The sequence below is a fragment of the Syngnathus acus genome, chromosome 15 (assembly GCF_901709675.1).
Source record: "Syngnathus acus chromosome 15, fSynAcu1.2, whole genome shotgun sequence".
Lineage (NCBI taxonomy): Eukaryota > Metazoa > Chordata > Actinopteri > Syngnathiformes > Syngnathidae > Syngnathus > Syngnathus acus.
The window spans coordinates 14254676-14268813 of record NC_051100.1 but is presented as its reverse complement, the minus strand read 5'-3'; the positions used below and the strand labels follow the sequence as shown (position 1 = coordinate 14268813).

At 48.1% G+C, this 14138-nt stretch overlaps 1 protein-coding gene across 7 annotated transcripts in view; it reads right to left on the bottom strand.

Annotated features, from left to right (window-relative positions):
* Positions 1-1209: 1209 nt before the first annotated feature.
* The window catches only part of LOC119134891 (echinoderm microtubule-associated protein-like 4), a 65408-nt gene continuing 52479 nt past the window's right edge, over positions 1210-14138 (bottom strand). For 2 of the 7 annotated variants that reach the window (XM_037272097.1, XM_037272099.1), the window contains 20 exons: positions 13518-13652; positions 11722-11747; positions 11548-11586; positions 10800-10923; positions 10441-10590; positions 10275-10344; positions 7373-7483; positions 7197-7292; positions 6979-7113; positions 6569-6701; positions 5893-6041; positions 5685-5810; positions 5158-5289; positions 4947-5014; positions 4782-4870; positions 4048-4145; positions 3824-3911; positions 3649-3747; positions 2272-2402; positions 1210-2190 (listed from right to left, as the gene is read on the bottom strand). In XM_037272097.1, coding sequence (XP_037127992.1) covers positions 1825-2190; positions 2272-2402; positions 3649-3747; positions 3824-3911; positions 4048-4145; positions 4782-4870; positions 4947-5014; positions 5158-5289; positions 5685-5810; positions 5893-6041; positions 6569-6701; positions 6979-7113; positions 7197-7292; positions 7373-7483; positions 10275-10344; positions 10441-10590; positions 10800-10923; positions 11548-11586; positions 11722-11747; positions 13518-13652 — 2365 coding nt within the window. In that variant the 3' untranslated portion in view covers positions 1210-1824. The other 5 variants (XM_037272098.1, XM_037272102.1, XM_037272101.1 and 2 more) reach the window with 5 other exon arrangements.

Sequence of the window (14138 nt, the reverse complement as noted above, 5' to 3'; positions counted from 1 at the left end):
GGTGAAATTTGTTCTCTGCATTTACCCCATCCCCGTGTGATTTTAATCCATCCCCTGGGGGAGAGGGGAGCAGTGAGCAGCAGCGGTGCCGCGCTCGGGAATCAGTTGGTGATCTAATCCCCCAATTCCAACCCTTAATGCTGAGTGCCTAGCAGGGAGGCAATGTGTCCCATTTTTATAGTCTTTGGTATGACCCGGCCGGGGTTTGAACCCACAACCTTCCAGTCTCAGGGCGGACACTCTACCACGAGGCCACTGTGTCACTCTGCGCTTGGCTGTCCTGCCCTGTTCGTTACAAGACTGCTTTCAAGCACCTCTGCATCATACAGGCTGATGACTGCTTGTTCCGCTTGCAAGCGTAGAATGGGCAAACTGTGTCACGTGTGGTTCTTGCATTAAAGCTAGAGTGGGGAAAACTATCACACAGTGTCATGACAGCCCATCTTTGTTGAAGATGTGCAGCCCATCAGCGTTGTACGTTACTCAGTGGCTCCAACCAGGTTGACTGACACTGGCCCAAGTACACATTTCATACACAATTACAATGAAACCAACAAATGTGTGCTTTTATTTTTTTTTTAAATATGAAAAAACAATTTAATAGTCACAATTTTTAGTTTTATCCACTTCAATTGATCAATTATCATTGATACTTTTACCACTTTTTTTGTTTGTTTACAAGACAAAGCCCAGAAAATGTCACATTATACATTCAGTTAGATTCTTTGCTGGAGAGAGAAAAAAAAGCATGCAAAAAAGAACTACTTAACTAAATTCATATGGCGAAAATACAGGGCCAGTGTTTGGGGCCCCAAAACATGGTTCACAGTGGCCCATTGGCAAAAAAGGGCAATGTTGGACCCTAACCCTTTTTTCTCTCAAAGGACGAGGAGTTTCCCCTGTTGTTTGTTGCAGCATGTTGCAAGCAGCCACGTTAATACGCCGCCATCAAACTCATACAAGGTACTATTGTGGTCTGTCACATTAGATTGTTCTTGGAAGACCATTCTGTCAGAGTGCATTTGTTCTGAAAATCGGGTCTGAAAGGGGTCATGCCAGCAACTTGCAATCAGGAAGAATGACTTGAGTCAATTGACTCTGTTAAGTGTGTGACGCGAGTGGAAGGAAACTAATCAAAGAAGCACCCTGATTGACCAACAAGGAAGTGTCCCCAACTACAAGAAAATGCATCCTACCCGATAAGTGGGGTTTTTTTTTGTCTAAAAGCGAGTTCCCTGGACACCAGTAAGTGTTTTTCACAGCAAGTCTCTTCTCGACGACTTTGCCATCATGGAACGCTCCAGCACACGCATGCGCTCCTTTCGGACACACTCGGCTAACATTGGCACATATGTGAGCTTCTTGGTTTTTGTGAGACCACATCAATACAGACGGCTGGGGAAACAGAATCCAAATGTGTGCGGTGTTCGTGGTGACGTGCTCAGTTCACGCAACACACTGCATCGCCTCACGCGCTAAACGGCTGATTTCCTATCTGGACGCGAGGGCTCCGTCTCAATCTTTGAAGGAAGAATCTTTTCGTGTCTTAGGCCTGACAGGCTGAAAGGTTTTTGGAATGTGGGCGGGAAAGGCCACTTGAGTACAAGAAGGCTAACAAGCTAACTACATGCAAACACTGCACAGGAAGGCTGCTGGAGAACTTTTTGAACCCGGAACCACAAAAAATGTGATGCAGGCACAGTTGACTGGTGTGGCGCTCGAGTCGGCCACGTTTGATTGGCGGGTCAAGCTTGATGACTTGTTCTCAATTTTTGAAATGACAAAGGAACGTCTAATGTTTGCCGTCCTTGGCATCCTGGCAGCCTACGAGGGAGGCGCGAGGGGCGGCGGGTCCCCGTCGCCGGGCGTGGCTGCGTCATCGCTGAACGCAGCCGCATCATTGCCAAACGCCAAAGTGTCTTTGGGACTTGGGGAAGGTGGCGGAACGGACGTTGAAGGAGGCGGGGTTAAGTCCGAAGAGGGAAGGGGGCTTGGCGGAAACGATCCTCTCGGCCCGTCAGCGGCTGAGCGGTAGAGGGCATCGCCCACCGCCGGGTTGCTCTTGTCGACCAATCGCCACTGCAGGATGCTGGTGTCCTTGCCACCCGTGGAGATCAGGTAACTGTCATCGAATAGGAAGCTAACGTTGGTCACGTGACTGCTGTGAGCGCTGTACTTGTGACTGGGAGCCTGATGTCCAACGCACAAAGACACGAACATGCAGACAAGGTGAGAAGAACGGGTGGGCGTGGAGACAGTGGCTCAGCTCACCTTGGGCGTGGCACAAGGGTATGTGAAGAGATGAACTTTGCAGAAGTCGTCTGCCACCGCCAGCACCTTCCTGTTATGCGAGCGGATCACAGCGTTGATGTCCGTCCCGTCCGAGCCCTCCGGCCATACGCCTGTTGCACGTGCACAAACCCTGAGATCAGCTACCCAATAAAACAAAGGAGGACAACATAGACCCCTTCCCTTTACCATGTCACCATGTTAGCAGGAGGCAAAAGATACTAATTTGCAGCAAACTACTTGGGTAGCCTCTTTCAGCTTTTCCCCTCAGGGGGTCGGCACAGCGAATCTTACTTTTTTGTCCAGAGTTTTCGCATGAGACGTTTCTGGTACAGTTTTTACACCGGATGCCCTTCCTGACGCAACTCTCTGTATTTACCCGGGATTGGGACCGGCACATGGACATGTGCCCCCCTATGGCTGCATATGGTTCCCTGACCGGGAATCGAACCCAGGCCTAACCACTGGACCATCAGGGATTGCAGTGAACTACTTTGATGTTGAAAAATGTCATCTTGTGCTTTTGGTGAGCAAAAGCGTAAAAGCAAAAACAAAAACAAAGACTTGACTCGGCCAGTCATAAAATGTTGAAATCGGCAGCTTAAATCTCGTTTCTGTCACATCTGTCCTTTCTTTCAGACTTTCTTCAGATTTTCCCGGTTCTTTCTCTTGAATGGTTGCTGTGCTCATAGTAATTCCCAGGAGGATGCTTTCTCAGTTGAACCATTGACTGTATGCCAGAAAGGTGGAGACACAGCTGTGGAACCTTCTCTGTAGGATTGCGGAAGAAGCTCGAACCCCCACCACCAGGATCCCTCTTCTTGTACTACTCTTGCCCGTCCATCTGCAAGGGGGCGACTGTGTGACTTCTAAGGTCCTCTGGGCTGCTCAGAGCTTCTTGGCTGCGACACAGCGCCTTGCTGGCTAGTAAGATGCCTAAATGGTTCTGCGAGCTCATTCTGCCTGGACAAGCCATTGGAGCAGAGGCTGCTTGCATGTCTGACAAGGAGCGAAAACAACAGTTGCTAAACGTCCAAAAACTAGGCCACCAAAATTCCTCCTAAAGTCAAAGGGATCAGCACAATCGTTTTGATTTTGTGAGGCGTCTGGCTGGTCCATCTTCATTTTCTGTCCTTATCCCTGTCGACTAGAATATTTCCGATCGAGCAGAATGACTTTCCTGACATCTTCACGCCATAGTTTTTCACATTCACTCCTACGTACACACTCAGCTGAAATAAGCTTTGGAGCGAGCGCGCTGGATCTTTTTGCCTGCAGCGAAGCCATGCCACATTCTTTACAAACTCAAAAGAGTGGATTGCGCTCACGCACGCACACGAAGCGGGTGAGCGTACTGACCAAAGACATGGTAACCCAGCACACAGGTGTATGTGGCCCAGTCGATGTCTTTGCACTCGGAGCGATTTCGAATGTATTTGCAGCCATTTGGCACCTCCCCTAAATCAAGAGAAAAAGAAGAGCAAGCCTAAATGGCCACATCCTAGAAGCAGATGCGGAACACGTGCACACTGACAGTAGAGAATCTCATAGTCTCCGGAGTTGGACATGATGAAGTTGTTGTCAGGTGACCAATCCAAATGCGTGATGTAACTGGAGTGACCCTGCAAGGAGGAAGCAAGACTTGATCAAAACACGGGCATCGCGGTAGATGCCAATGATCCTCAGGGTGCTCGGGGCTGCATCGCCAAGCGGCTCATTTGCGGCTCCCCAGCCACTCGAGTGCCAGTCGGGACTTACGGAGCACTTTCCGTATCGGCTGTACTTTCTTCCTTGCTCGGCCACGCTGTAGATGTAAATGAAGTTGTCGTGAGATCCCACTGCCAGCAGAGCACCATCTGCACACAGCGAGTCAGACTTGACAGCCATCTTGCGTTTTGTGATAGGCACAATCGGGCATGACAGCGGCGCGTGGTGCTTCCCACATGCACCTTGACCTGCGGCCGGCCAGCTGCCAAACATTTGAAAATTTGCTCGAGCGATCCTGCTTGCTGTCCATGAATAGAACATATGGAGGCGACAATGCTTTTTGAGTTGCACTTTGCCACAGTCAGGGCTCCTGTGATTGTCTGCAGAGTCCCGCTCACTTCCTTTGACGCATCTTGCTGTCGCACATTGCTTGTCAATCATTGTCAAGGTGTGCCATTTCTCTTTACTCATCTTCATTCATGTTTTTGATACTGCCAAAGCCACTTTGTTAACATTTGGCAGAGCGCATTGTGGAACGCGTGACCTCAACGACCCAGTTTTGGAAACTCAAGAAAACATCATCGTGCAGAGTAGGGGTCATCAACTCCATGATGAGTATGATTATCATGTTTGTACATTTGAATCAGGCCTGTTGGACAAAGAAAACATCTTAAACACTGTGGATTGGAGCCCGAAGGAGTTGGTGACCCCTGATGTCAAGCCAGCAGGAAATGATTGTGAATCCGCCCCGTGGACGGACCATCTCGGCAATTGACTCCACCCACCTACAGAGAAGCGCATGACGGACAGCTGTTCGTTGCCGTCCGTGTGGATGGCGACCAGGTCGGTGGTCTCAGCGTCCAGCACGAACCACCTGACGCACACAAGCTCTCGCATTAGTCTTGCCCACTGCGTCATCCAACCTCGCCCACACTTGATGCAACACTCACTTTCCTGAATGTGTTCCTATGGCGACCACTCCGCCGCTGGGATGAAAGTCTGCACAGTGGCCATGTTCCTGTGGGTGGGACACAGCAGGTGTTAATCATCTCCACAGGGTAGAAAGAAAAACTAAGATATCGGGCTGCAAGTGACGTCATCGAAGAAGGTGACATAAGGCTGCAAGTGACGTCGTCGGGAGAAGGTGACATCGTAACTCACCTCCACGCTGCGACTCCACTGCAGCTTGTGGTCGGTGGAATTCCACAGACACACCAGACGGTCCTGGGCGCACGTCAGGAATAAATCTTTGGACGGGTGCGACGCCAAGCCCCACAGCTCGTCCGTGTGACCCTGAACACAAACGTGTCTATATTTATCCATTTAAGAACCAGAAAAGGAAAAGCACTGCTTACCTAGCGTGCAATTTCATGTAACAACATATAGAGACCGATTCAAGCCAAAAGTCAAAGACACAGACTCTGTGCTTCTGCCGGGCAACACATGAACAGGACGCCAACTTCCAGACGAGTGGGGGGGAATGATTTTAACCCACTGTGCATGTTGAGCAATTATTTCTGCATGAAAAGTGCCTGCGAGATCAAATGTTGACTGTCCTAACACGTTGGTGGGCGACTGGGATTCCTGCTGGCCACCAGAAAGGTCCCCGGTGGAGAAAGAGTTCACGCAAGAAGAGAAAAACATGTCGACAGCCGCAAGGTGGCAACACGACCAGTGCTGGCCCTTACCTGCACTTCCATCGTAAAGCCATCGTGGAAGGTTCCTCGGAGTATAAAGTTGCGCGACGTTCCCACCAGAAACTCGCCCCCCTTGCCTTCAGACACAGCCCGGATACTTCCGTATTGGTCTGGGACCTTCAGACACACGTGTGCCGACAAACGTCAAACATTTTGCACAAGGCAAATGTAGAGGTGGCAGAGGCGGCAGAGGCTCGACCTCAATGTCGCGCTGGGCTTGGACTTGGTGGTCCCACAGGATGATCTTGCGGTCTTTTCCTCCTCCGCTCAGCAGGGCACCGCTCGTCATCTGGCACAGGCAGAACACGCTGCCCTCGTGACCTTTCACCTGACGGCTGATCTGAAAGGCTGCGCCGCAAAGGAGAACCAAAGTCAGTGTGACGCGCTTTGAGGGCCTTGACAGGAGGAAAATCGCTAGACAGGTGAAAGAACATTAAGCCACCAGCTCAGTGGCCTAGTGGTAGAGTGTCCGCCCTGAGACTGGAAGGTTGTGGGTTCAAACCCCGGCCGGGTCATACCAAAGACTATAAAAATGGGACCCATTGCCTCCCTGCTTGGCACTCAGCATTAAGGGTTGGAATTGGGGGGTTAGATCACCAACTGATTCCCGAGCGCGGCACCGCTGCTGCTCACTGCTCCCCTCTCCCCCAGGGGATGGATTAAAATCACACGGGGATGGGTTAAATGCAGAGGACAAATTTCACCACACCCAGGTGTGTGTGTGTGTGTGACGATCATTGGGACTTTAATCTTTAATCTTTTAAGTGGAGAAGAAGCCAAACTTGCTTTCCAATAATATTATTTGCTAGTTCTACAAGATTGCATTTTGATCTTAAGGACATATGACATGTTCTTGTACAGGATCTGGTCCTCACCTCGCGGTCCTTTCACAGAAGCCTCGGCGGCACTCCTGTTCCACACGAGAAGGACGCCTCTAGAGTCTCCTGTCAGAATGTCTCCATTGTTCAGGAAGGCAAGACACTGGATAAACTTTGGCTTCTCGTATTTCTGGGAAACAACAACACGTGACGCACGCACCCACACACGCACACATAAACACAAACAGACACAAACACACACACACGCACGCACACACGCACACACGCACACACGCACACACACAAACACATTGCTGTATTTCTACCAAAAGAGAGTGCGAATTGTTTGAGAGTAGTGTAGAATGCACTTAGGTGGTCTATAAATGTTATGCATTGAAACCCAGAAAAACCAAAATCCAAGCCCCAACATTATCCATGTGCAGGCATATGAATGGGTGCAAACCTACCCCAAAGATGCCCTGTTTCCGAGCCAGCGAGGTGCCGGTCCAGGCCCAGAAGAAAATATGAGACTTTCCACAGGTGATGATGGTGTTTGGGTCCGATGGGTGGAAATCCACAACCAAAACCACGTCGGTGGTAGTCTGCAAAGCAGACACGCAGGAGCCAACATGACTAGCCATGTAAAAGATCCAGGATGGGCGGGCAGGCGGGCGGCTGCACGCACCTTTATCTCGGCCACCTTGGACTTCTTCTGCCAGTCCCAAACGGTCAACATGTGGTCGTTGCAATCGTCAACCACACTCAGATGCTGACCAGAGTCCTGAGGCAACAAACGGGCACACGCCTGAGTTGAGGACCACACGGCTCGTGACGCAGCCACGTGACGCGACGGCCACTCACGGCTTTGGAGAAGACCAAGGAGCCGACGCCTCGCTCAAATGTTCCCAAACCGACGACTTGCAGCGTGGACAGACTGACGCTGTCCCAAATGCGGACGTGCGGCTGCACGGCCTGGGGAGCAAAGGCAATGGTTTCATGAGAACCCGACAACGGGAAGAAGCGACAGCTGAGCTTGCCGAGCACGAGTGTCCCTTGAGAGAAACGTGTCCAACCTCAATTCATTGCCCCCCAAAACTATTTCTCGTCTCCAAATAATGTCCCTTGGTTTACCAATCGGTGGTGGATGGCCCTGTACATAATGAACTTGTTGCCGTGGGTAGGGCAGAAGAATACCGACTGAGTACATTTGGGAATAAATTGAGAGGAGAGGATTTCCTACGTCATATTTGTTTGCCGGTGCATCGAGAGATTTTTCTAATGTGGCCGGGAATCGCCGACATGCCGCTTGTGGGCCTCTGCCAGATGCCCCACCCACCCAGTCATTGGGTGAACCAACACATCCTTTTCCCTAAAGAGGGCCTGAGGAATTCATTCATTTTCAAACTAATCAGAACGGCCCGGAATTTAGCCAATGAAACACGAATACCCTCTTCATTTCTGACACAGTTTGGCGCGCCGTCTGTCCGATCCAAGACGACCATGACGTGTTGTCCGAGTTCTCGTGACCGACGTTTGAAACCAATTGCCATTTAACGGCATAGACCAACCATAGGGATGAGAACGGCAAATGAAAATAACCACTGAAAAGTAGCCGGGGTTCGGGGGCCGCATGCCCCACTGGGGGGGGGGGGGCAAAGGCCCCCCATTGCCCCCCCCCACTTGCCGCAGGGGGCCAGAGGCCGCATTTTTAAAGTCCTGATGTATTTTCCAAAATTTAAGTGGACCTCAGTGTGCAGGGAGCTTAATTTAGTCCGATCGCGCAACCGCAGCGCGCCGGGCGCTCATTGTCGCATTGCTTTAAGAGCGTCTTTGTGTTCCGAGTTGTAAGATGACGCTGCTCTCGAGCCATGCCCATCTGAAGCAGTTCCTGATCCCGTTCGACTTGTCTATTTCCCTGGCACGATCCTCATCTTTTTTCTCTAAAACCTTCGCCATGCTGGCTAAAACTTTTGCTAATTAGGCAAATGAGTAGGCAAATGATGTGACGAAAGTAGCGCCAAAATGCTGCCGAAAATAAGGCGGCTGTTGTCGCAATACTGATGCCAGCCGCCCTCCCCCCATATAAAACAATTTTCTCAACGGATCTACACGATTCACGAAAATGATACTCCCGACCGTAAAAAACACAGAAATCCGCGGATCCGTGGAAGATTCTCATCCCTGCAACCAGAACAAAGTTTCATCCTTTTTGTGTTTTGCATGTCAGGATGACTGCAAACAAATCTGTTCTCAAGTTAAAACAATACTAAAGGACACAATCACATTGATGCTGTCTAAAACAAATTACGTTTAAAAAAATAATTTCACGTGACTCCATTTTATGTACCGTATTTTCACGACCAAAGGGCGCACCATACTAAAAGGCGCAGTCTCAGTTATGTGTGCCATTACTAGATTTAACACACACATAGGGCGCACCGCATCATAGGGCGCATGCATGCCATGATTTACGGTAAACAAAAAAATCGTCACGGGAGCAAGAAAGTGAGGTCAATTGTACTTTATTCTACTGTTTAACGATGTACTCTACTGTACTCACATTATTGTTGATTGATATTCATACGTAAATCTGTCCAAGTACTCATCTTCTGTATCCAAATTAAACAGTTGGGCAAGTTCGCCATCTGACATGCCAATTTCCCTCGTCATTGTCACACTGCTCTTCGGCAATGATCCCGGCTTTCCAGGAAGCTTGAATTGCGCCTCGTAAGCTTTGTCTATGCCATTTTAGAAGGTCCTAATGCTGTTTTCTTTGCACAAACGATTGTATTCGTTTATCAATGGCGGCAGATGTACGTACTCTACGTGTTATGTGAAGTCCTCTGATTGGTTTACCGCCCCGATCTACGTAAAACGTAATTTCCTTCATCAGGTCTACATATTACGCCTGTTTATTATGTCTCTGTGGCGGAAACCACACAAAACAACTTTACAGACTTGCACAAACGGTAGAGTTTATTTATCAATGGCGACGGAAGTACGTACTTTGCACGGACGATAGTATTATTTACCAATGGTGGCGGAGGTACGTATTCCTCTACGTGTCACGTCCAGTCCTCTGATTGGTCTACTGCCCTGAACTACGTAAAACGTAGTGTCCTCTGATTGGTTCATCGGGTGCCTGTATATTAGGTCTCAGTGTGACTTCCGGCACACAAAACAATGGCGGCGAAGGTACGTACTCCTCTACGTGACACGACCAGTCCTCTGATTGTTTTTTTTTGTCCCAATCTACGTGGGAGAAGCCACACAAAACAATGGCGGCAAAGGTACGTACTCTACGTGTTACGTCTAGACCTCTGATTGTTTTTTTTTGTCCCGATATACGTCAACGCCTATATATTACGGAAGCCACACAAAACAACCTTACAGATTTTTTAATCTGGTCCACACAAAAGGCACACCTTCTTAAAAGGCGCACCTTCGTTTTTTGAGAAAATTAAAGGTGTTTATGTGCGCCATTTTGGACGTGAAAATACGGTAACTGTTACTTACTGAGTCAATAAGACCAATTTACTTTGTCTAGTTTTCTGCAAATATTCAAATGTGACTTTAGCCACTATGCAATCAACTTGGGAAGTTTTCAATCAAAAGGAAATCTGCACATTTTGTCTGCCTTTCTTTTTTTTACATACGAGAGCATCATTGTGATGTGGAACTCCTCCGTCAATTGTAGTGGGACATTCTCACAAGACGATGCGGTTGGCAGTCTTTTGTTTTCTAAAGTGTAGACTGAAGTTACCCGTCCATCTTTGTCCACACCGGAAATTTGGCCCGTGGCGATGCGAATCTTGTCCGGATGAACGGTGAGACTAGCAGGCCGGGAAAAAGGGACAGGAGGGAGGGGGAGAGAGGATTGTTGAGAAGAGGTGGCCACGAGCGTTTGAACAAAGCGCCAGACATCTCACCACTTGACGCAGTCCGTGTGTCCCAGGTAGTGCCTCTGGCTTCGCTCATCGTAGTTGAACAAGACCACCACCGAGGCAATGAAGTACACCATCTCCCCGGTGGGAAGCAGGCACACATTGGCTCTGCAGTCTCGTCCTCGGTAACCGTAGCTGTGGCATCGGCGGTCAAGGAAGCGCAGTCGGATGGCTGTTTTCTCAACGGGCCACCTTCAAAAAATGCTTCGCACTCTCACCGAAGCAACGGTGCTGACAACCAATTCACCCCAAAGTCCCCCATACACACTCGTAGGGATGTCTCAATGCGATTGCATGATCTGAAATCTGGGTTGCAACGAGCGCTTGGAGCGAGCAAAGGATACACCCATTCCAGCTTGAGCTTCTCAGAAGGAAGTTCCGTGTGGATGTCGTCGTAGTTTTCCACGTTTGAGGGAAGAAACATGGTGATGGGGCGTCCACGCATGAACATCTTGATGTGGTTTCCCTCTGCACCAGACCCAACGCGCACACACACGTGTGCACACGCGTGCACACGCGCGCACGCGCGCACGCACACACACGCACACGCACGCACACGCACACGCACACGCACACACACACACACACACACACACACACACACACACACACACACACACACACACACACACACACACACACACACACACACACACACCAAAAGACACTTGAGCCCAAAGCAAAAGCTGAAAGTCATCAACATGTGGGCACATTATTTCAGACAAAGATCTGAAAATGAACCAATCAACAGATGAATTTGAATTAGTGGGTAAATTTGGCGGACAAACGCATACAAACCAAGGCCAAGCAAAGCAAAGTGAGGACCACGCTGCAACAAATACACTTGTCGAACCAGCTCACGCATCCAAGTCCGCTCACTCGTGCCAAAATGACGGCGGCGCAAACAGGCGTGATGTCAGAGAGCAGGCAGTGGAGAGATGCTGACCATGGAAATTGAGAGAGACGCCAGAAAGAAAGTGGAGAAAGAAGAGAGGAGAAACACCATTGGCCCACCTCAAATAGGGTTAGCATGCTAAAGAGTTAGCTGGTTGGTTCGCCGGCTAGCTTGCCATGTGACTGTTCAGCACTTACCCGCTTGGCTGTTTTTCTCCCGGGTTGACATTTTGGCTGCTTTGAGACAACGACATCATCACTGAACAAAAACAACAAGCTGCCGCCTCTCAAACAAAATTGTCGAGGAAAATGTCACATAATGACGACGACAATGACGGAATTCTATGGGCTCTCTCTAGACAAAATCATTACCTTGACTCACCACCAGCTCTTTGTGCCTGCAAACCAAACAAACAACAGCATCAGTGTGTGCATGTGTGTGTGTGTGTGTGCATGCGTGTGTGTGCGTGCGCATACAACAATTCCGCTCGCTTGCTGTGGAAGAATTGAAACCACCGGCAGCCATCTTACGTTTCCACTCACTAGACTATCCTAACGTGAATACACATCGGGGAGGAGCACGACATGCATGATTCATCGCCAAGAGTACAATTTAAAATGTTCTCTTTGAAGCTCCATCACTGAGTACTCCTTAAATATTTGCCCATAATCACAAGCATCAACTATGCCAGTGTTTCCCAACCAGTGTGCCGCGGCACACTGGTGTGCCGCGGCACACTGGTGTGCCGTGAGAGATGTTCAGCTGTGCCATGGGAAATTGTCCAACATTAATTACGGAGCGCATTGTAAACAGTATCGCCAAACCACTGGTCAGTTAGCACAAGGCCTGGTCAGCCACTTGCTAATTGTGCATGCGGGGCAAATCGGAGAATCTTGAGATTTCATGTTGTGGCATCGGCACATACTCAGTTTATGTGTGTGTTGCTGTGTGCTTTTACTAACAGTGACACTATGACGGCTGTGGTGCGTTTTCGGTCCGATGGAAATCAGAGCAGGTAGTTCAATGGGAGAACCTGGATTGTTCATTTTTCACCAACATAAAATACACAGTCAAGTCGAGACACCTCGACTGTGATAGCCACTCAGCCGCTGTCAGAACAGCAGAGCGTCTTTAAAAGTGACTTTGTTCTTAATGTCGCAATATATATAGAGCTAGTCAAAAACAGTAAACAAAGTCATATTGATTCTTTTGGATTTTGATCACAATCACTTTCAATAGTTTATTCCTTATGCTGTCTAAAACCTTTTTTCAAAAACTGTCACTTTTATTTACAAAAGAAATACAATTTAAAGAATATTTAGTATTTATTTTTATTCAATTAGTCGACTCTCCATACATACATAGGAATAGAACTTTACGTCTTTTGTTGTAATATAACTGATTTTAATATAGAAGCTGGTGTAACACTTAACAGATTTTTGTTGGTGGTGTGCCTCGAGATTTTTTCCAATGAAAAGGTGTGCCGTGAATGAAAAAAGGTTGGGAAAAATGGCGGTAAGAAAGAAAAGAGAAGAAAATAAGAGAAGAGACAACAGAAAATGGAGAAACTGTTAGAAAGGTTCCTCTGTTGACGTTAAAATGTTGGACAGTTACGTCACTGTGCCTTAAGTCTCAGCCTATCGCGATTGTTGGATAACAGAAAATGGAAGCCATTCATTTACAAATGTGATTGCACTTTAGTTTACATATTTAAGATGTGATAGACAGTTTTTGCATGATTTGAATGAGGCAAAATAACATGCTTTTTCTCTCCAATATATTGCTATAATCATTTGTTTCAGATGTGCTGTAATTATTTTCTGTATAAGAATTTTATTTGGTGTTCAAAAAGTCTTTTTTCAAACTTGAGTCTTGAAAAAGAGGGAGTTGTCTTATATTCGGGCCAATATGGTACTCAATACGGCGATACTAGAATAGAGAGAGACACAACTGGAGTTTTCGGCCCCAAAAAAAACAAAAAAAACCAACGATTGTCAGTTGCAGTGTTGGCAACATACGATGGCTTACCCTATTGACAGTCCAGTCATATTCACTGTACGTCTGCGGCGCGTGCTTGACAAATGGCAAATGGCCGCCCAAAAAAACATTCTTTGCAATGGAGAGAAATAGGTAGAGCAAAACCAAAAGGGGAAAAGAATTCACGTACCTGTTAGCATTCTTTGCCACTTTGGCGAGTAGTTTGGAGGTGGACACTGCTTTCACCAACTTGCTTCGGTGGTCGTCAGACGTGACCCAGGTGCTACTCTGAGATCGCTCCACGCCTGCAGAGCGCCTCTGACCCCTGATACACACAGACATGCACTGAGTACCAGTGATGAAGAAGAGGAGAGGCGACAGGCCCTACTGGAGGTGAGTTAGCATCAGGAGGAAGGACCTGGATAGACCGACGCTGCACCGTGGTGGGAATCATTCCCTGGCTACCAGATAAGTCAGAGCTGAACCGTACATCAACCGCTGAACCAATATCTGGCTAAACCATACATCAGCCGCTAAACCAACATCTGTAGATCAATGAGTCAACTCCACCTGGTGCAAAACCCGATATATCGTGACATGGATTTCATTCATTTATTATCTAGCTATTATCTCAAATGACCTTTTCACAATGAAATTAATGGAAAAGCCTTGAATCTGTTCCAGCGTCCAAATAAGGTATTGAGGTGTTGGTAAACTTGTGAATTTTTTTAGGCTGATTTGAAAGAAAAGAAAAACATACTCTTACCAATGAATCGGCCGATGACTTCAAAGAATACCTAATAAAATAAAT